Below are 21,611 nucleotides of genomic sequence, written 5' to 3'. Positions count from 1 at the left end.
ATGAGGAAAAAGGAGATTCCACAATCTAAGCTCCAGTCTTATCTCTAGAATGGAATTCTAGGCCAGATGACTGGACTACTATTTTTAGATCCAAACTAATGAGGTGTATTTAAGCCAAATCTTCCAGTAGTATAATTACCTATAACATATGTGTATGCTTGGCTTGATAATACTGTTTTCTCATAGGTGCCAAATAGACTGGAAAAAGGGGAAGAACGTTACTTTGAAAACCATAAAAAAGAAACAAAAACACAAGGGCCGTGGAACAGTCAGAACAGTGACAAAAACAGTTTCCAATGACTCCTTTTTCAATTTTTTCAGTCCTCCGGAAGGTATATTTCAATATGTATATCCTGCCTTTTCATATAAAGATCATCAAAGTAGTGTACAATATACATGAAAAGCATATATAATAACATGATACTGGTTATTCCTTATTTGAAATGTTTGAAATTAGAAGTCTTGGGGGAGAGGGATTTTGGATCACCTATATTTGCATGTATGTACATAATAAGATACCTTGCTGATGGAACCTAAGTCTAAGCAGAAAATTAATCCATGTTTTATATACATATAACCTTGAAACCAGAAAGCAAAGGTATTACTCTCAGCCACGCACATGGACAATTTTGAAATATTTCAGGATAAGCAGTGCTCAGCCTGTACCATAGGAACCGTACATACTTATTTCACTGTTTAGTACGTGTTCTATTCTTAAAACCAATAAAAGAATAGCAAAAGACAAAAATGGAACGTTTGCCAAAAAGAAAGAGAAAGGGAACAGAGAGGGACTGTAAGAGAAAGACAAAGCAGGGATTACGAAATCGTATAATAAATGAGCCCCCTGGTATTAATGGCAGACAAAACTCATATGTGTATATCTTCCAGAGTGAGTCTTCATTTCCTAGCTGGTCTCAAATGTTGGAAGTTCAGATACACTTAGTGTATTCTCTGGCTTGCAACTTTTGGTTAATTTCAAAAACTTGAATTTAGAATAGATAGCCAAAAACAATGTTAACAAAAAACAGTGAGTCTAGTAAAGTGAGGAATGAGATGGTGGGAAAGTAAAAATAATCAATGTATGTAGATTACTCAAGACCTTAGGATGACCTAGGCGAATCAAAATATGCATACAGACATGTGCATAAAATTTTATTGGCTGTTTATACTGGTAAAACGGAATACATAGTCATGAAATAGCTTCCCAGGACTTAACAGTTTCTACCTTGCCTGAAATAGGCCTCACTTAGATTTTCCCACATTATGTTCATATAGCTGTGCTGAAGCGGTGTCCAGGACTATAAAGCCTTTCCATAAAAACAAAAGCAGATAATTTAATATTTGAGGGTTTTTTTTTAAGTAATGTAATATCAAAGATGTTTTTAAAGCATATATAATTATATACTATTGTTGCAATATAATGAATATATTTTTGTTTTGTTTTTTGCTTTGGCAGTTCCTGAAAGTGGAGATTTGGTAAGTCCTGTAATTCTATTTGCCTAATGATAAAAATGCATAGGGACATTTTAATAAAGGGTATATTTTGACAGCGATTAAACAAAGTATTAATTTGTCTAAAATGAGCAATGGGAATGTCTTCAGTTGTCTTTGTATTTACTTACATAAAAATATGCTGCTGATGCAAGTTGTATTGGGGAGTAAATATAGTCTAGCTTGCTCCACAGATTAGCACATGTGAGCAGTGGTAGGGATGAAAATCAAAATGAAGGTATAACGTAATATACACTATTATTTTGGTGCAGCTAAACACCAATAAGTTGGCTGCTGATAGCTTGGTGGTACACTCTGCGCCAGTGGTTCTCAACCTGTGGGTCCCCAGGTGTTTTAGCCAACAACTAGCAAACCCAGCCAGTTTACCAGCTATTAGGATTTCTGGGGGTTGAAGCCCAAAGTTTCTGGGGGCCCACAGATTGAGAACCACTGCTGTAAACAAAGGAGCACTATTGTTGGGTTTTACATTGTCAGTCAATAGACTTTAAAAAGCAAACTCAGTAGGTGACTCATTGGTTAAAATGCTGTCAAAAGGAGAAGTGGGTAATAATGTTTTATTATTATTACTTTGAGAACTAAAACTACAAGATACTGGGGAGTCTTGAAAAGCAAAAGCAGAAAAGATTCATGAAATCTTACACTAAAGGAAATTACATAACTAGGCACGGACCTCTGAATCTGTATTATATAAATTCAAACACTGTTTCAGGTCTTCAAACTGGAATTAAATGTATTTCTTGTTCAGAATATGTTCAAAATTCAGCATAATGGAGAGAGTAATATAAAGTTGTATCACTTGTATAAACTGATGGGAAGAATCTGGGCAGTAAACAGTTTGTATTCTTTCAATACAAATTAATGGAGCTATGAATTCTTATGCTTGCACAGGATGATGATGCTGAAGTCATTCTTGCAGCTGATTTTGAAGTTGGTCACTTTCTACGGGAACGCATCGTCCCACGATCAGTATTGTATTTCACAGGAGAAGCCATTGAAGATGACGATGACGATGTAAGTGGCAATTATTTTCATCAAATGCCATAATCACTTTGAGTAGCAACTTGGCTGTATCTAAGGGCTTGAAAACGAAGCTATAATTTAGTTTATAGGTCTTAGTAATTATAATTGAATTCTGTGACAGGTATTTTTTCAACCTGAAGCAGAGTTTGTCAGTTCAAACCTCGAAGCAATATTAAAGTTACGTCTATAGTATGTGATCAATACTTGCAATAAACAGCAAATGCAGTTGCTTCTTTCCACAGGAAGGCTTTATCTTTTGTTGTAGCTATTTACAGTATTCACAACTCTTTCCAGAATCCTCCAATTCACCGTACATCATCACCACACCTAACCCCAACTTACTCTGTTGGTATTCTTATATACACTTGCAGTGTTCCATTCATGCATTCATTATCTTATACACCTGATGCAAACCTAACTTCAGGGTTTCATTCTCCCCATGCTTAATCACTGTAACTGTGACTCAGCACTTACAACACTTAAAAGTAGTCCAACATTTTATCTTCAAAATAAGGTTAGTATATCTTAAAACTCCAGTGTTCCATATTTAAGTGCACATGACTGTTAGATTACACAAAATTACATGTAGATGGGATGGATATCAGTGATATTCAAGAAGCATATTTCAAAAACTCAGGTGATAGATAGATTTGGGTTTAAGGTGAAATGGTTGGGATTTTTCCCCTATACAGAAATCCTTGGTGCAAACCTAATGATGGCTCAACTACTCTCAGCAGTGGAATCATTCCTGTGGGGTGTTTTCTCCCAAATTACAAAGGAAAAGCTTCTGAGTTGCCATGTGTTAAATAGAATATGCTAACTCACTCTTTGTACATGCTGTCTTTATCATAAGCCCAACCTACCTGAAAATTCTTTATTCTTATTTAACTCCCAAGATTATGAAGTCATAGTATCTTGTGTTTTGGGTGTTGTGCTACCCACATTTGACATTCATTTCATAGTGAATTGACAAGCTTCCTTTTGTTATTATCAGTTAACACTTCCTTTAAAAAGTATCTGGTACCTTACTCACTTGTATTTCTTCCTTTCCCCCCAGTATGATGAAGAGGGCGAGGAAGCTGATGATGAGGTATGGTTTGTAGGGGGTTAGATACAGAAATATAACAGATTTTCATTTTGTGTTTGTTTTAGTGTTTATATGTTGTACATGCCTATGTTTCAATGCTTTTAATAATTCAATTTATAGTTATATGTCAGTGTTTAGTTGTTGTGATTTTATGTTATTATATGTATATTGGCATTGAATTATTGCCATTAATATGTTCTAAACTGCCTTGAGTCCCCCCAGGGGTGAGAAAGGTGGTATATAAATATACTAAACAAATAAATAATAAATACAATTAATTGTTTTGTGTGGTGAAATTTACTCCAAGGGCATTAAGAAATACTGGAATATCAGATGTATTTGACTTCTAACACTTTGTGTTTCAGGAAGGGGAAGAAGAAGCCGATGAAGAAAATGATCCGGATTATGACCCGAAGGTGAGCAATCAATATATATGCTTTTGATATTTGAATTGAAAGGACGTTTCCTGTAAAATGCAGATTCCCCCAGCAGCACACCTATGATCTTTAGACTGATGTGTCCTTTTCTTCTCTCCAACAGAAGGATCAAAACCCAGCAGAATGCAAGCAGCAGTGAAACAGTGTGTATGTGGCCTTGAGGATTATCTGCACTGTAATAGCCTAAACACAACTATTAGTTACTTACAGCCTTATGTTTTGTATCTTGGTAGAATTAAGTAAACATTTTGTTAAAACAAACTGACAGAACCAGTTTAAAATGTAGGTTCCTTGTACCTAGCATTTTAATAGTACTTTTCTGCCAATATGTAGAATGCAGTAAATCCCTAAAGCATGAATAGTTAATTCATTGCTATATATAGTTTGGTTCTTGTGAAGTCTGTTGTCATGTAGCTATTAGACTGCAGCTGTGAAGATACCTGAACTGTTGACAGAGACCACTATTTGTTTAGAAAGGATCCTTTCTTGAAGAACCAACCAAAGTCTTTTTTCAGCCCAGTAGTTTAAATGGGTTTAAGTCTGCTTGCACTAGCTGTGCCTTCATTACTTTGTTATAGAAACGGCAGTGACTCATACTAACTAGGAGGTGACATGCATTTTTAATTTAACTACTTCCATATAATCTGTTCATTTCCATCAAGACCACACGGAACATTCATAACTGTCTGCTTGTTTACGCTCCTTAAGTTTTTGTATTTTGTGATGGTGACCTACAGAAAAACTAGAGACATCATATTAAGGTTGTTTATCACTGGAGTGTGAATAAACCTAGTATTTTCAGAAATTAGTTGTGTGCTTGTGTAAACAGATTTTCCTTTTCAGGAAACAAAACAACAAGGCAGAATCCAGGAGGAAGCATTTGCTAAATAAACTTCCAGGTACATCTGTACAAACAAAATTGAAAGGATATAGGGTCCAAAATATAACTTGTCCTTTTAAAGCAGTAATGGAGACATTTTGGTCTTCCAGATACTGGATTCCAACTCCCACCATCCTGGCTCCTGGATGGGAAAGATGAGTGAAGAACACCTGAAGTTCTCCTTTGCTTTACAGTGATGATATTTAGAAAATTCCTTGATTGAAGATAATTCACTGCCTTTTGAGAGCTTCCAGTTTTATTTATTGGCACATAAAACTTTATAAGAATAATGCTTCATGACATGTTGAATAGATAGCAATATCTTCACTCACTCCTTGAAAAGAGAGGTTCTTAATGTTGCATTTGCATTTGATAGAAGTAAGGCCCAATCTTTGATTGAGTGGTATCTCCAGAGTTATTTCAGACAGCTTGCACACATGAACAAAACTGAACTGTTGTGACATATCAATTTTGAAGTTCTTTTATTTTTTTTATTTATCGTATCAGAAGGGAACAAGGATACAGTTGTATTTTAAAAATGCAAAGTTTAAAAACTTGGCATTTTATGTCCTTTGACCAGTATCTGGCCACTTGGAGTGCCTCTTGTGTTGCTATAGGAAGATCCTCCATAGTGCATGTGGCAGGACTTAGATTGCATTGTAATAGGTGGTCTGTGGTTTGCTCTTCTCCACACTTACATGAAGATCTGTTGATTATCACTGAAATGGCCCGGACTATTGAGCAAACTATCAAAACATCTACTTTGAAGGCCTACAACTTGAAATACATATTTAGCTTTCTCCTTGGTCAACTTATGCTTCCACTTCTGACAAAGCGTTGGGAATAAACAAACATGTTGCGCACATTACGCCAACATCTAATTTGGTGTGAAAGACCCTTTCTGGTTTAGGAGGTGAAATAATAGATCTAGGTTTTTTTCTTGAGATAGTATGCTAGAATCGGAAGGAGTCAAGCTCAGTCAAAATCAGGTTCAAATTGGTAGAACGAACCCAAAAATATGTTACTTCTTGTTTCCATCCCATGAATTTCCAGATGAGAAGAAATTTCACTGTTGTCTTGACTTCTGTTTCAGTTTGCTTTAACCACTGGATACTAATAAGTATCTCTGCTTTGAAGCGGGATGGCTATGAAATATGTCTGATGTTTGTGAAATACTTGGTCCAATGATCTGGAGAGGATTTTAGAAAATATCCAGAGTCATAGTCCCAGTGAGAGATAAAACGAGTGCTTCTGAAAACTTGGGCAACCCTTTAAGTATGGCTTCTAATGCAACATGGGATGCTGCAGTCAGAAAGAGGAAATAATTCAAGACCTGAAACATAGCTGGGGGAAGTGCAAGGTAATGTTAAATGCATGCCTGTTGACCACTGAAATGGTGGGTTTTCATGCTGTTTGAGGGGAAAGAACAGGAAACGATTGGTTCAGTGAACCCATTTTCTCAAAGGCCTAACAAATTTTGAGCTACAGATTGTCCCATCTACAGAGCTACAGAAAGTATAGGAATGTGTATGCGTCTATTTGTGTGGATCAAGGATAAATGGATCTAGTCTGACCTTAGATTGTGTTATGGGTTCAAAAAGTTAGCTGAATTTCTGTTGTAGGAAGGGCCACTTTTGCAGATGCTTATTCTGACAAGCATGGCCTGGTGCCTGAATAATACAGTACATGTAAATAAAGTACAAATCTGTTTTATTTCTTGCATTCATCAATTGTGGATAAAAGCAATTCGGGAGATGGCAGTAGTGTGCATGCTGCATACAAATAAACATAATGTTTAGTTTAACACTAGATGGCATCTGTGTGCTATGGTATTGAACACCAAATGAGCTGTTCATGTGCTGCCTCCATCTGATGCAAGAAAGATGTACACATAATGAATAGTCTTCTAATGATCTGATATAGTATAACCTTCATTTCTGACACAATATATAGCTATAGTTGCACTGTGTATGTATCTACATTGAAATATTTAAAATTAAGCCTTTCTGCCTAAATATTTCAATGGCATATGAAGGGATTCTTCAGAATTCTCTGCTATGCTTAAACGAGTTTTTAAATAGCATCAAAACTTTGTCTTAGTGAGATGAGTGGTAAGACCGGTAAGGAGATGAAAAACATTTTTTGCAGCTGTTTAATTAATCTGGAAATATTTGAGGCCTTCAGAAATGGAATTCCAGAACGGCAGGATGACTGCATCACTGTATCTCTGTTGATCTTTCATGCATTCAGAGGTGCATGGTAAGGCTGGCACCCATTGTTGCTTGTCTGCTGTTGAACTTTGTAAGGCATCATAGAATACAATCCAGGGAGAGAAAAGAATCAAAATTTGTTTTAAAACAAGTTATAAATAGAATGAAGACTTAATTTTTGTTTCTTTTGTGGCCTTAACTTCTGATTTATGGTGACACTAAAGTAACCTATCGAGGCTTCTGGGGCTGAGATATTGTGACTCACCCAGGGTCATCAATAATGCCATGATGCTCAGGGATTATTCAAAGCCACAAAGGTTATCTATGGACCAAGAAACCATGGCATACAGCCTCTCCACTCATCAGATGGAACCAAACTCCTGAAGGACCAAAAATCAATTGCACTATGTTGGAAAGAACACTACCAAAGCCTCCTGAACCGCAGCTCCAATGTGGCTGAAGAGGTTCGCTCACAAATCCCGCAACAACAAATCAGGGATGAGCTTGCAGCACTGCCTAGTTTGGAAGAAGTCAGCAATGCCATCAGCCAACAAAAAAATAACAAAGCCAGCGGACCTGATGGGATCCCTGCTGAAGTCTTTTAAAGAGGGAGGACCTGAGCTGACACAACAACTCCACCAGCTCATAGAAAAAGTGTGGGTGACTGAGAAAATCCCAGCAGATTTCAAGGATGCCACCATCATCACCCTCTTCAAAAAAAAAAAAGGGAAAGAACAGACTGCGGAAACTATCGAGGTATTTCCCTTCTAACCTCAGCTGGGAAAATCCTCGCAAGAATCCTTGCAAACCACCTTTTGCCCCTCTTAGAAGACACCCTCCCAGAATCCCAGAATGGCTAACGCCCCTCCAGAGGAACAGTGGACATGATCTTCACTTCACGACAGCTCCAAGAAAAATGAAGGGAACAAAATCAACCTCTGTACATGGCATTCATTGACCTTGCAAAGGCATTTGACACAGTGAATCGCCGTGCTTTCTGGACCATCCTCCAAAAAATCGAGTGCCCTAACAAAAAATCGAGTGCGGCTCCTCCATGATGGCAACAGTCTTGGACAGCAATGGTTCCCAAAGTGACCCATTTAAGGTGGAATCCGGTATCAAACAGGGATGTGTTATTGCCCCAACTTTATTCTCCATCTTCATCGCTATGATACTTCACCTTGTTGATGGGAAGCTTCCCACCGGAGTGGAAATCATCTTATCGGACAGATGGCAAGCTGTTTAACCTCAGCAGACTGAAAGCCAAAACCAAGGTTACAACAACATCTGTTATAGAACTCCAGTATGCTGATGACGTCATCTGTGTGAATTCAGGAGATCTACAAGCCATTCTAAACACCTTTGCAGAAGCATACGAGAAGCTCGGCCTGTCATTGAACATTTAGAAAATCAAAGTGCTGTTCCAGCAGTCACCAGCCAACCTCTTTCCAATGCCAGAGATACAGCTTAATGCTGTAACATTAGAAAATGTTGACCATTTCCGCTACCTTGGCAGCCACATCTCCTCCAAAGTCAACATCGACACCGAAATACAACACCACCTGAGCTCTGGGAGTGCAGCATTTTTCTGAATGAAGTAGAGTGTTTGAGGACCGGGACATCCATAGGGATACCAAGGTGCTTGTTTATAAAGCTTTTGTCCTCCCAACCCTGCTATATGCCTGCGAAACGTGGACTGTCTATAGATGTCACATGCAACTCCTGGAACGATTCCATCAGTGTTGCCTCTGGAAAATCCTGCAAATCTCTTGGGAAGACAGGTGGACAAATGTCAGAGTGCTGGAAGAAGCAAAGACCACCAGCATTGAAGGGATGGTCCTCCACCATCAACTCCACTGGACCGGCCACGTTGTCCGGATGCCCGACCACCGTCTCCCAAAGCAGTTGCTCTACTCCAAACTCAAGAAAGGAAAACGGAATGTTGGTGGACAGGAAAAGAGATTTAAAGATGGGCTCAAAGCCGACCTTAAAAACTCTGGCATAGACACTGAGAACTGAGAAGCCCTGGCCCTTGAGCGCTCCAGCTGGAGGTCAGCTGTGACCAGCAGTGCTGCAGAATTTGAAGAGGCATGAATGGAGGATGAAAGAAACGTGCCAAGAGGAAGGCACGTCAAGCCAACCCCGACCGGGACCACCTTCCACCTGGAAACCAATGCCCTCACTGCGGAAGAAGATGCAGATCAAGAATGGGGCTCCACAGTCACCTACAGACTCACAAGAATTCTGATCCCGGAAGACTATGCTATTCGGCCAACGAGGGATTGCCTAAGTAAGTAAGTAAGTAAGCATCAATGAATTTTCATGGCTAAGCAGGCATTCAACCCCAGGTCTCCAGAGTCGTCCAGTGCTCAAACCGCTGCACCACACTGGCTCCATTTTTTATTATTTCTTAAATCTGTACACTCACTTCCTGTATACTCAATCACTTAGAAGACAAAGTTGTATATAGACTTCACCTGTTCACTACTTTCTGCCTTCACATCAGTGTCTCATCAAGATATCTATTTTATACAGTATAGTAGTCCTGTTGGCAGAAGGTGGGGGTTCAGCATCCATTCAAAAGTGCAAAAATGAAATTTTTAATTTTTTTTCACCTGGGAGAGAAGACTTCACTAAATATTGAATTCAAGGTCCAATTCTGCTGCAGGTTGACCATAAACTCACCTGGCTGACCTAGAAATGTCTTTGTCAAAGTGCTGGTGCTTCACCAAACTTCAATTCACATGATTCCATAGCATTGCACCATGCCAGTTTAAATGGTGGCAAACGGAATTAATTCTACAATATCAATCCACCCTATGTTTACAAGTTTAGTATTTGTGGGAATTGCGAAGCTTTCAGAATAGCATTAAGTCTTGCAGAAGTTTAGCTCTGCCTTCTGAAATGTAAGTAGACTTGTTAGTACAGTAAAAGTGGAAACAGTTCCTTGGGAATTCTGTGGATTTACAGATGTGTGAAATAAGGAGTTGTGTATCATCAAAACCTAGGATGAGAAAAACCTTTATAATTTGGAGACCTGTACATATTCATCTATGTGTAAATCCTCCTTAACACAGTACATGTACACTGGAGTAGATAATTCATTCCTTCAAGTTGTTTCCAATTCATGGCAACCTTTATTTTAGCAACAGAGAAGAGGTTTTCCTATCTCTGAGGCCGAGATTGAGTGACCCAAGGTCACCCAGTGGGTTTCCATGGCTGAGTGGAGATCCAAACCCCCTCGAGTTGTCATCCAAGGCTTAAACCAATACACCACACAACCTTTAACAGAGGACTATATAGTTGTTTAAGCATATTGATATGCTAGAGCAGTACTATTTAAGGTGATGGTATCTAAACTAGTGCATGTACTTTCAAGTTCCCAGGTAAGACAATTGTAGTCCATGGGCAAAAATACGATGCTAGGGGAAAATGTACATTATCCCTAAACCTTATCCTAACTCTCCCCTTCTTTCTATCCTTCCACCAAATGCAACCACGAAGTAAATTCCCGACTTTACAATCGCTGTTGCAGTATGTGCGGAATGCTCGGAGCTTCCAGACCCAGCTATCATACTATTACCCCTAAACCTTATCCTAACCCCTCATTTCTATCCTTCCACCAAATGCAACTACGAAGTATATTCCCGCCCTCAGTGAGCTGCTCTCCCCTTATTTACAATCAATGTTGCGGAATATGCGCAATGCTCGGAGCTTCCGGACCCAGCTATCATACTATCACCCAGAGGAAATATAGGAGCCCCCGGTGGTGCAGTGGGTTTAAACCCTTGTGCCAGCAGGACTGAAGACTGACAGGTTGTAGGTTCAAATCCGGGGAGAGCGCGAATGAGCTCCCTGTCAGTTCCGCTCCTCATGCGGGGACATGAGAGAAGCTTCCCACAAGGATGGTAAAACATCCAGGCGTCCCCTGGGAAACGTCCTTGCAGACTGCCAATTCTCTCACATCAGAAGCGGCTTGCAGTTTCTCAAGTTGCTCCTGACGCGGAAAAAAACCCCAGAGGAAGACTGTCAGAGTCCTGCCTGCCCTCTGCTTTCCAGGCGCGCGTGGGTTGGTTTCCTTAAGGCAGAAGTTGGGCTGGGCTTCGCAATGAGCCAGCCTTTCCGTGGGAAGCGCATTCCTGCGGGGGCGCCCCGTCTCCGTCCTGCCTCTGTCCATTAAAAAGTGATTTCCCCTCCCTCTCTTCCCTTCCCACCCTGGAGGCGGACTCCTCCGGAGTTTAAAGGAGCGCAAACGGCCAGCGCGGGAGAAGGAGAAGCAGCAGCAGCAGGAGCAGGAGAAACGGTGGCGCTTTGTTCTTGGGCGCTGCTGCAGAGCAAGGAAGGGAGGAAAAGAAGAAGAAGAAGGGGAAAGCAAGCCTCCGGACTGAGGCAGCGATTGAGGGGCTGCCAGACCCTCCCCGAAGGAAGGCGAGCTGGCGGAGGAGGAGAAGGAGGGGAGCACCCCAGGCACGCTGCCGCCCTGCCTCGCTTCTCGGGCCTTCCTGGCTCTGCTCTCGGGAGGATGCTGGAGAGCAGCGGCGTGGGCAGCGTGTGCAAGCCGGTGAAGGAAGGCGTCCTGGAGAAGCGCAGCGACGGCTTGCTCCAGCTCTGGAAGAAGAAGCGCTGCGTCCTGACCGAGGAAGGGCTCCTGCTCATCCCCGCCAAGCCGGAGCCCGGAGCCGCCGCCAACGGGGTGCCCGCCTCGCCGCCTTCCTCCTCCTCCTCCTCGGAGGCCAAGATCAAGGAGCTGCCCTTCGCCACCATGAAGACAGTGGACTGCGTGGAGCGCAAGGGCAAGTACGTCTACTTCACGGTGGTGATGGCCGAGGGCAAGGAGGTGGACTTCCGCTGCCCGCAGGAGCAGGGCTGGAACGCCGAGATCACGCTCCAGCTGGTCCAGTACAAGAACCGGCAGGCCATCCTGGCCGTGCGCTCCACTCGACAGAAGCAGCAGCACCTCGTCCTCCAGCAACAACAACAGCAGCAGCAACCACCGATGCCCGGCGGAGCGGCCCGGCTCCGGAGCGCCTCCAACTCCGCCTGAGAAGGGCCCTCTGTCTCCTCCTCCTCCTCCTCTGCGGCTTGCCTTCGCCTCCTGGAAAGCAGTCCCCCTCCATTCCCTTCCCAAATAACGCTAGGACGCTTCCCTCGGAGCAGAAGCCTTCCTCACCTCTGTCCTTTCCTTGCTCCGTCTCTGCAAAACATGCGCCTTAACACGCATCCGTCAGCGCCTTGGTCCCCTTCATGCCCAACGCCCTGGACTGGACCTCTTCCGGAGGATGGGAAGCCAAGGCAAGTCTTCTTTCTTTCAGGCTCTCCTGGAATGAGTGTGGTCTTCCCCCGCCAGTTGCTTCGGCTGGAGCTACACTGGGACTCCATTCCTCTACACTGCCCTATAGCTCAGGATCTCGCCCCAGATCATCTGGCAGTATACAGCACGTATGGGCACAACCAGGCCCCTTGGGCTCTTTTCTCAGGCCCTTCTCTTTCTCACCACCCTATCCTTCAATTCTCTCTTTCCCTCCTCCTTCCATCCTTCTCTTTCGCCTTCCTTCCCTTTCACTCTTTCATCCTTACTTCCATCTCTCTTTCCTCCTCCTTCCCTCTCTCCCTTCCCCCTTCCTTCCGTCCTTTTCCCCCTTTTGTCCTTCCATCCTTCTCTCTTTCCTCCCTCCTTCTCTCTCTCCCTTTCCCCTACCTTCCTTCCCTCTTTCCTCCTCCCTCCCTCCTTCTCTTCCTTTCCCAATCCTTCATTCCTTTTTTCCGTTTTATCCTTCCTTCCTTCCCTCTTTCCTCCCTCCCTCCTTTCTTCTCTTTCTTTCCCCTTCCTTCCTTCCTTCCTTTTCCCCTTTTATCCTTTCTTCCCTCTTCTCCCTCTTTCCCTCTCTTCCTTTTCCCCTTTTGTCCATCCCTCTTTCCTCCCTCCTTCCTTCTCTCCCTTTCCCCTTCCTTCCTTTCCCCCCTTTTGTCCTTCCTTCCTTCCCTCTTTCCTCCCTCCTTCTCTCTCTTCCTTTCCTCTTCCTTTTCCCCCTTTGTCCTTCCTTCCTTCCTTCCCTCATTCCTCCTCCCTCCCTCCTTCCTTCTCTCCCTTTCCCCTTCCTTCTCTCTCTCTCTCTCTCTCTCTCTCTCTCTCTCTCTCTCTCCCCTACAATGGCGGCAAGCACCCCTGGCTGTGGACCTTATTTTAGGCCTCGCAACCCACCAGTGGGCCATAGCCCAGGGGTTGGGAACCGCAGGTGTAAAGGCTGAGCCTCCAAGGGGAGAGGTGTGTGCTTCTTGATGTGTTGCGGAGAGAAAGAAAGAAAGAAAGAAAGAAAGTGGGAGGTGGGTGTGACAGGAGAGAAAAGTTGTCTTCCTCTGGCCAGGCAGGGGACTTGGGCAGGATCCCCTCCTTCCCGGCCAGCTCACCCCATTCAGGCTCACCATGCAGCCCCCAAGTTTGAAAGTTTGCCCATGCCTGGTGTTGAGTCATATAATCCAATTCAAAGCAAATAATCTGGGGTCAAATCCTGAGATATAGGGCAGTGTAGGAAAATGGAGACCCTCTGAGGGTGCACCAGAGCTTTCCAAAGAGCAAAGCAGAGGTTAAACTTGGGCTCTCCCTCCAAGTGTTTTGGACTTCAACTCCCACAATTCCTAACAGCTTCAGGTCCCTTCCTTTTCACCCTCAGCCACTTAAATGGGTGAGGGGGGAAAGGAAGGGGCCCGAGGCTATTAGGAATAGTGGGAGTTGAAGTCCAAAACACCTGGAGGGAGAGCCCAAATTTGCCCATGCTTGGGTTACACCAACCTCTTAAAAGAGATAGAAACATGTTCATAAATTGTGAGCATCAAATGTATGGGTATATACAACATATCTCATGAAAATCATACCACACATGATGTATTGCTTATTTCACATAGACTCTGAAGTTTCTCGTTATAGACACACAACACATCTGCACACTGCAGTCAACACACTAACCTGTCACATCCTTTGGAAAGCTCTGAGCTACACTGGATTCAATTTGACATCCCATTTAAGTGCCAGGGAATACCAGGAATTGTAGTTTTACAAGCTCCTTAGCCTGCTCAGCCCAAGAGTGCTGGTTGCCTCATCATCAAATCACCCCAGAATGCCATAGCATTCAACCATGGCTCTTAAAGTGGTGTTAAACTGCATAATAATAATAATAATAATAATAATAATAATCTTTATGTATATTCCTCCCTATCTCCTTGAAGGGACTCAGGGCAGATTACAGTACACATATACAGCAAGCATTCAATGCCATTATACAATTAACAAACACAGACATTATATAAGCAGAGGTAAAGGCTTCTCATCTTTCCCCATCTAGATGTACCCCTGAAGGGCATCTGCCTTTTGCTGGACCAAGATCTGTCTACAAGCTCTCCCTTTCCTCACAGTGCCCTTGGGGTGGCTTGTGTCACTGAACTGAAGCGAGGAGCCGAGAATAATGTATTAGGGGCCTTTAGAATCCATGCTATTAGTGTTTTAGGGCTCCCCCAATGGTGCAGTGGGTTAAACTGGTGAACTTGCTGCCCAAAAGGTTGGCAGTTTGAATCCGGGGAGTGGGGTGAGCTCCTGCTGTTAGCCCCAGCTTCTGCCAAGCTAGCAGTTCAAACATGCAAATGTGAGTAGATCTGCTGGAAGGTAACAGCGCTCTATGCAGTCATGAACTTGAAGGCATTTATGGACAGCGCCGGCTCTTCGGCTTCGAAATGGAGATGAGCACCACCCCCAGAGTCGGACACAACTAGACTTAATGTTAAGGGCAAACCTTTACCTTTAGAATCTGTAGTGTTACTAGTTCATCCCCAGAACTGAACCAATGGTTCTTCCCTTCTGTCTTGTAGCAGGCCATTTCCATATTGCCTCCTCTACACACCTGCACCATTCATCTAAAAACAAAGCCAAGGAAAGTGGTGATGGTGCTTCCCTCTAGATATGGTTGAACTGTGGTGTCCACCATCCTTAGCTGGAAGTGAGGAATGCTGCTCACCACAATTCAACTACATCTGGAGGGCCATACAGTTCCCACTTCTGGTCTGGGGGTTGATTCATATAACATTTCATTGATATGTATGATATATCTGACAGATAGACTGTGTACATCTAAACCAGTGATCATGTCTATATCTCTCTGGCAGCTATTCCCATGATGCACTGCTCTTATGACCACAGTACAGGTTGAGCATCCCTTATCTAGGTTTCCAAAATGCTTCAAAACTCAAAATTGTCCACAGGGGTGGCTTTCTGATGGTTCAATGTATACAAACTCTGTACAATTCACAAAATTATTTTTAAAAGTTGTATAAAATTACCTTTAGGCTATAAAGTGTATACGGCACATAAATGAATTTCACGTTTAGGCTCGGGTCCTATTGCCAAGATTTCACACTACCTATATTAATGTGAATACAGGTATTCAAAGGAGCCCCCAGTTAAACCCTTGTGCCGACAGGACTGCTGACCAAAAGGTCAGTGGTTCAAATCCAGGGAGTGGGGTGAGCTCCCATCTGCCATCTCCAGCTTCCCATGCGGGGACACGAGAGAAGTCTCCCATAGGATGGTAAAACATCTGGGCATCCCCTGGGCAACGTCCTTGCAGGCAGCCAATTCTCTCACACCAGAAGCAGCTTGCAGATTCTCAAGTCACTAGTATAGGTAAAGGTTTTCCCTTGACATTAGTTGTGTCCAACTCTGGGGGTTGGTTTTGTTTTCAATGCCATTATACAATTAACAAAGGCAGTCACTACATAAACAGAGATAAAGACTTCTCATCTTTTCCCATCTAGATATACCCCTGAAGAGATCTGTCTGAGATCTGTCTGCGAGTTCTCCCTTTCCTCACAGTGCCTTTTGGGTGACTTGTGTCGCTGGACTGTAGATGCCTCCGAGGCCATGTGGTCGGCATGACTGCATGGAGAGCTGTTACCTTCCCACCAAAGCGATACCTATTGATCTATTCACATTTGCATGTTTTTGGACTGCTAGGTTGGCAGAATCTGGGGCTAATAGCTGGAGTTCACTCTGCTCTCCGGATTTGAACTTCCAACCTTTTGGTCAGCAAGTTCGGCAGCTCAGCGGTTTAACCCGCTGCACCTCCAGGGGCTCCATAATAGTAGCTCCTGACACACAAAAAAGGGGTATTCAAAAATCTGTGGGGGTGGGGGGAGATAAAATCCAAAGCACTTCTATTCCCATACATTTTGGGTATGAGGCATTCATCCAGGTCACACATGTTATGATTGTCTTTTTGAGCACATAGCTAGGGAAGTACAGTATTGCGCTTTGTGTATGTGCTGGGAAGACTTAGTGAGTTGACCTTGAGGTGGGGAATACTGTTTCACTGGAATCTAAACTACTGATCAAGAAAAGCTCACATTTGTCCTCCTTCCAGAAGAATATTTTGCACAAGAGCCTTATCCTTTTCACAGCTGATGTTGCATTTATGGGGGGAAGTCGTGGACTTGTCTGTCATGTGTCAAAGCAGAACGTGGCTAGATTTTTCAGTTCACTGTCCTGTGTTGTTATAGATCGGATTCAAGAGGCGCTGCGGGAAACAAAAGAGACGCTGTTTTTGTGGATAACGGGCTTGACAAGCATAAGGATCAGAGACACAAAGAGGAGCATCCATTGAGCCACTGGAGTCTTCTCAGATTTTGACACAGACCATAATTGATCTGAAGAAGTCTTTCAACTCTTCCAGGTTTTGATTGCGACTCACGAAATGATTGTTTGGCCTGCTGGGCCTCGCAGGACAGATGCTGTGCTATCATTTTTATGCTAATCTATTTTAATTTTTATGTTTATTTATTAGCAGGGAGAGAGGGGAGCTTGTTTGCAAGGTATTTCTGAATGTGGGGCATCTACAGAGGACGAAAATACAAAACATAGCTACAGATCCTATGAGTACATGTAGTCTACCTTTAGAGAGAGAAAACAATGGAAGAAGAGCTAAAGACAATTACCAGAACAATCCATCTGGATTTCCCTATATGACTTTACATCACTTTTCATGTTAACAAGTGGAAGCCTATTATGAACTGAATGTCTGATATATTTGTTTATTACAGCGTTTCTTTCAGGATCTTAATGAATAGGGGAAAAAATAACTTGATTTCTAGATTTTTTTAAATATTTGTTTTCCATTCATTTGGAGAGTATTGTATATGTCCTTCAGGATAAGCCACTTCCAAGTATTTCTTCTTCAGGCTAATTAAGTCTGATTTGGATTGTTGTGAGTTTTCCGGGCTGTACGGCCATGTTCCAGAAGCATTCTCTCCTGATGTTTCACCTGCATCTATGGCACGCATCCTCAAACTACTTCAACCAGAGAAATCAGCCATAACAGAGCACTTGATGAACCAACCTGGACACAGCATCTTATTTGAGAACACAGAAATGCTGGATCACTCTAACAACTACCATGTCAAACTACACAGAGAAGCCACTGAAATCCACAAGCATGTGGGCAATTTCAACAGAAAGGAGGAAATCATGAAAATGAACAAAATATGGCTACCAGTATTAAAAAAAACTCTAAAATCAGGAAAGTAAATAAAGAACAACACTCAAAAGCTGTGGAATTCCAGACAAGAAACAATCAGGGCCAGCTGATCACCTCTCAACAAAGGATTCCCCCATGCAGTAAGAAGCCAGACCTTGAAACTGCTAGGTCATTAAATGCTAATCAAGGTGGCCAATTGAAACATTCACACCTACCTCAGACAAGAGTGTCCCTCCCTGGATATTCCACAGATATATAAAATCTTTTTCCTAGTTTCCAACAGAGCTCTCAACCTCTGAGGATGCCTGCCATATATGCAGGTGAAACGTCAGGAGAGAATGCTTCTAGAATATGGCCGTACAACCTGGAAAACTTACAACAACCCAATGATTTCAGCCATGAAAGCCTTTGACAATATATTAAATCTGATTTTATGGGCAGTCAAGAAATAGAGAATATATTGATATGATGTCTTTATTTTTCAGTGATCGGAAAAACACAGCTCTCCAGGTACTGCTGGACTGCTGATCCCAGCATGCCCCGCTGTTGGCATGTGATTGATGGGGGCTGGAGTCAAATAGCATTGGAGTATGTGTATATAATTCCCATTCCCCTGTTCTACATTGGATTCAAGTATTCAAAATGGGGTATTGCACTTCTTTCTGTAATTTCCGTCCTTGTCCATAATGTTTCACTCGATTCAGCTCATGTCATTTTGAAACCTCCTCAGCCTGTATTCTAAAATTGTCCCAAATGTCTTTAACTGTTTAGCCAAGTAATTTACCAGTCACTCTTATAAATTGGGTTTCCTGGATGAGGATCAGGGTGACATTTTCCTTGCCATTGTCAGATTTCCTGTTTTTGGGAACAATGACTTGGAAAAACCACAACGCATTATGAAGTCTCCATTTTTTTAATGTTAGAAGCAAATTGAAAAATACTACAGATTGCTTCTGGTGTGAGAGAATAGGCCGTCTGCAAGGATGTTGCCCAGGGGACGCCTGGATGTTTTACCATTGTGTGGGAGGCTTCTCTCATGTCCCCCACATGAGAAGCTTGAGCTAACAGACGGGAGCTCACCCCGCTCCCTGGATTCAAACAGCCAGACTGTTGGTCAGCAGTCCTGCCGGCACAAAGGTTCAACCCATTGCGCTACTGGGGGCTCATAATATGTTAGCAAGTTACCATGCATAACTCAACTATGCTGACAGGTAAAGGATACATTCTCCATCACATCAGATCAAACTACAGTAAAGCCAAGGGCAGTGTCAAAGAATCCATGCTTATTTTCTCACCATGATGAGCATATGTCTTAATTATTTTGTAGACAACAAGAGCTTTCTAAAATACAAACTTCATTGCCATCCTTATTATTGTCTTTTCAGAATTGATAGTTTAAGACTTGTATGGGCAAGTAGCTATGACTATTTTTACTTCAGCTAGTCTTCACCTGTATAGCATTACAGCACTGTGATGCCAGTTTGACAAGCATGCTATGGTATTCTGGAATTTATGGCAACCCATATTGGGGTTAAGTCAGAAACAACAGCACACAACAACAAAATTTGGCAAAGCACTTAGGATTCTCTGATATAGGTCAGAATTATGCATCAAGGAAATAGGATGAGTTATAAATAAAATATTATTCTTAATAAGCAGATAATGCAATGTGTTTTTACCAAATAAAAGATCCCATAATTCTGCAGGATGGATTCTTGGCCGCTAAAGTGGTTATCAAAGTGCTATAATTGTGCAGTGTGGATGGGTACACTCTTCAGTCTGCTTTATTTTGTATTTACCCATAAAACGTCAAAATATATCCCAACAGGAAACAAAGCAGGATACTACAGCATGATGTCTTCTAGATGTTTTGGACCCTTACTCCAACCATCCTTGAATTCTGACTATACTGGTTGTAGGGAGTTATAGTACAGAGCATCTGCTTGAGGAAGAGCTTGAATGCTGCTTGGTCTCTGATGCCAAGAAATCCTTTGTAGTAAATATTAGGTTATTGGAGGTCATGTCTGGATTGCTTTAAGACTTGAACAACAGGTTCATGGTACAATCCCATGGACATTTGCTTTGACACAAGCCCAATTGAAAACAATGCAATGTGTAACTGGTTGACATGTATAGCATTGTATAATTAAGTTAAAATCCTAATATTTGTCATATTTTTTACCGTATTTCCTTATCTGGGAGTATGTTCCATTGTTTTCAATGAGCATAGCCACTTGTACAGCCATGCGGAAAACAAAATTCAGTTACAAGTCTCATTAAGCCTAGTTTCTTTCTCTAAATACAGTAGAGTCTCGCTTATCCAACCTTTGCTCATCCAACATTTTGTATTATCCAATGCAATCTGTCTCCTGTCCAGATCCACAGCTGTTTCTCTAGGCAGCAACATGCAGAGGGCCAGGAGGGGCGAGATGCAACCAGCATAAACTTTGCCATCGGGTACAGTTTTCGGCCTGCACTGGCTGCGTCTTGCCCCTCCCGCCAGGCGCAATTTGATGTTTAATAGGCTTTTCCTTAATCCCTCCCTCCTTTTTATCTGACATTTTCGCTTATGCAATGTTCTGCCAACCCGTTTATGTTGGATAAGCCAGACCCTACTGTAAATGCTTGTCTTGGATTATGGCTATAAATCCCACTTGGGCTCAGAAGCAATGTAGTATCAAATCCGCATTGTAAAGGGCCATGAGCATAAAGAACAACGCACTGAGACTGGCATCTTGGAAGTCAGATTGTTATTACAGTTTATAAGGAATTGCAGTCCAAGTTAATTAGGACTCTTATGAGAATATTTATTAAGCAAAAAGCACTCAGCCGAGAGCCGCATAGATGCCGTTCTGTTTCTTTACGCAAGACTGGCGCCATATGCACGTCATAAGGGATGGCCATAATCTAGCAAACACATTCAGCCTGTGGTGATATAATAACAATATGGTTTTGCACATGTGCCTTTATGTTATTTCCTTGCCTTTCTGGTGTTTTCCTTAATGCAGAGATCTAAACAACTGAACTTGGATATTATGACTCATTTACCAATATGCTTCCATGTTGGTAAAGCAGCTTTCCACGTTTTAACTTAATTGATGAGGAATCACGGTATCCTGCTTTATAATTTGCATCTCAACAATGCAAGTAAGATACTATTCTTAGTTTCAGAAAAAAGACAAGCCTGTATTTTCTCTATCATATGTTGGAAGTAACTGTTCTCCTCAGCACAAAGCATCTATTTTGTTTTGTTTTAATGTTTATGATTTGTGAACATTGGCTTCTGCAAAATAACTGCAGTGATGTACCAAAACTTTTTTCTGGCATATTGTGAACTGAAACAAATGTCACCAAACCAATGTGTGTAAATACGATTCGAATACTTTCAGAGAAATGTGATTTATTTTTCAATATGCATTCCATTTCAAATAAAGAAGTATCTATTGACATATTTGGATGAGGTGGTGTGAAAAAGTAAAGTCTACGAGGCTGACTAAAAGCATTTACCTGCACTGGGAAATCTTTAACCAATTGCTCTAAATCTCATTGCGGCTCAGGGAGCTGGGGATGTTTAGCTTGGAGAAAGGGAGGTTAAGAGGGGATGTGCTAAAATATTGAAAGAGTGACACACTGAAGTGGGGGTGAACTTGTTTTCTGCTGCTCTAGAAAGTAGGGCACAGAGAAATGGATTCAAATTGGAGGAAAAGAGATTTTATTCTGACATTCAGAGTTGCCTGGGAGTGTGGTGGAGCCTCCTTCTCCGGAGGTTTTGAAGCAGAGCCTGGATGGCCATGTGTTCCTGTATGGCGAGGGAAGAATTGAATGGCTCTCATTGACTCTTCTAGCTCTCTGTTTCCATGCTTCATTCACGTCACTGAAAAATCATTTTCATTTATTTCACTGAATTTACTCAAGCATGATTTTATGTATACAGTAAACATCAAATAA

General features: G+C 42.2%; 2 protein-coding genes across 4 annotated transcripts in view; both read left to right on the top strand.

Annotated features, from left to right (window-relative positions):
- Positions 1 to 4,861, top strand: part of NAP1L1 (nucleosome assembly protein 1 like 1) — a 33,792-nt gene extending 28,931 nt beyond the window's left edge. For all 3 annotated transcript variants that reach the window (XM_060777433.2, XM_060777434.2, XM_060777431.2), the window contains exons 10-15: positions 187 to 332; positions 1,457 to 1,476; positions 2,401 to 2,523; positions 3,590 to 3,622; positions 3,985 to 4,035; positions 4,160 to 4,861. In XM_060777433.2, coding sequence (XP_060633416.1) covers positions 187 to 332; positions 1,457 to 1,476; positions 2,401 to 2,523; positions 3,590 to 3,622; positions 3,985 to 4,035; positions 4,160 to 4,195 — 409 coding nt within the window. In that variant the 3' untranslated portion in view covers positions 4,196 to 4,861. The remainder of the gene's footprint in view (positions 1 to 186; positions 333 to 1,456; positions 1,477 to 2,400; positions 2,524 to 3,589; positions 3,623 to 3,984; positions 4,036 to 4,159) is intronic.
- Positions 4,862 to 11,339: 6,478 nt separating this feature from the next.
- PHLDA1 (pleckstrin homology like domain family A member 1) lies at positions 11,340 to 21,112 on the top strand. The gene is made up of 2 exons (XM_060777435.2): positions 11,340 to 12,438; positions 16,690 to 21,112. Exon 1 carries the CDS (start codon positions 11,669 to 11,671, stop codon positions 12,188 to 12,190), a length of 522 nt encoding a protein of 173 aa, XP_060633418.2. The 5' UTR covers positions 11,340 to 11,668; the 3' UTR covers positions 12,191 to 12,438; positions 16,690 to 21,112.
- Positions 21,113 to 21,611: the final 499 nt, after the last annotated feature.

Source organism: Anolis sagrei, chromosome 5 (assembly GCF_037176765.1).
Source record: "Anolis sagrei isolate rAnoSag1 chromosome 5, rAnoSag1.mat, whole genome shotgun sequence".
Lineage (NCBI taxonomy): Eukaryota > Metazoa > Chordata > Lepidosauria > Squamata > Dactyloidae > Anolis > Anolis sagrei.
This window is presented reverse-complemented; position numbering and strand designations above follow the sequence as displayed.

Excerpts from the sequence above, each read along its gene's own strand:
- PHLDA1 (XM_060777435.2), top strand. The coding sequence starts at position 11,669 with ATGCTGGAGAGCAGCGGCGTGGGCAGCGTGTGCAAGCCGGTGAAGGAA.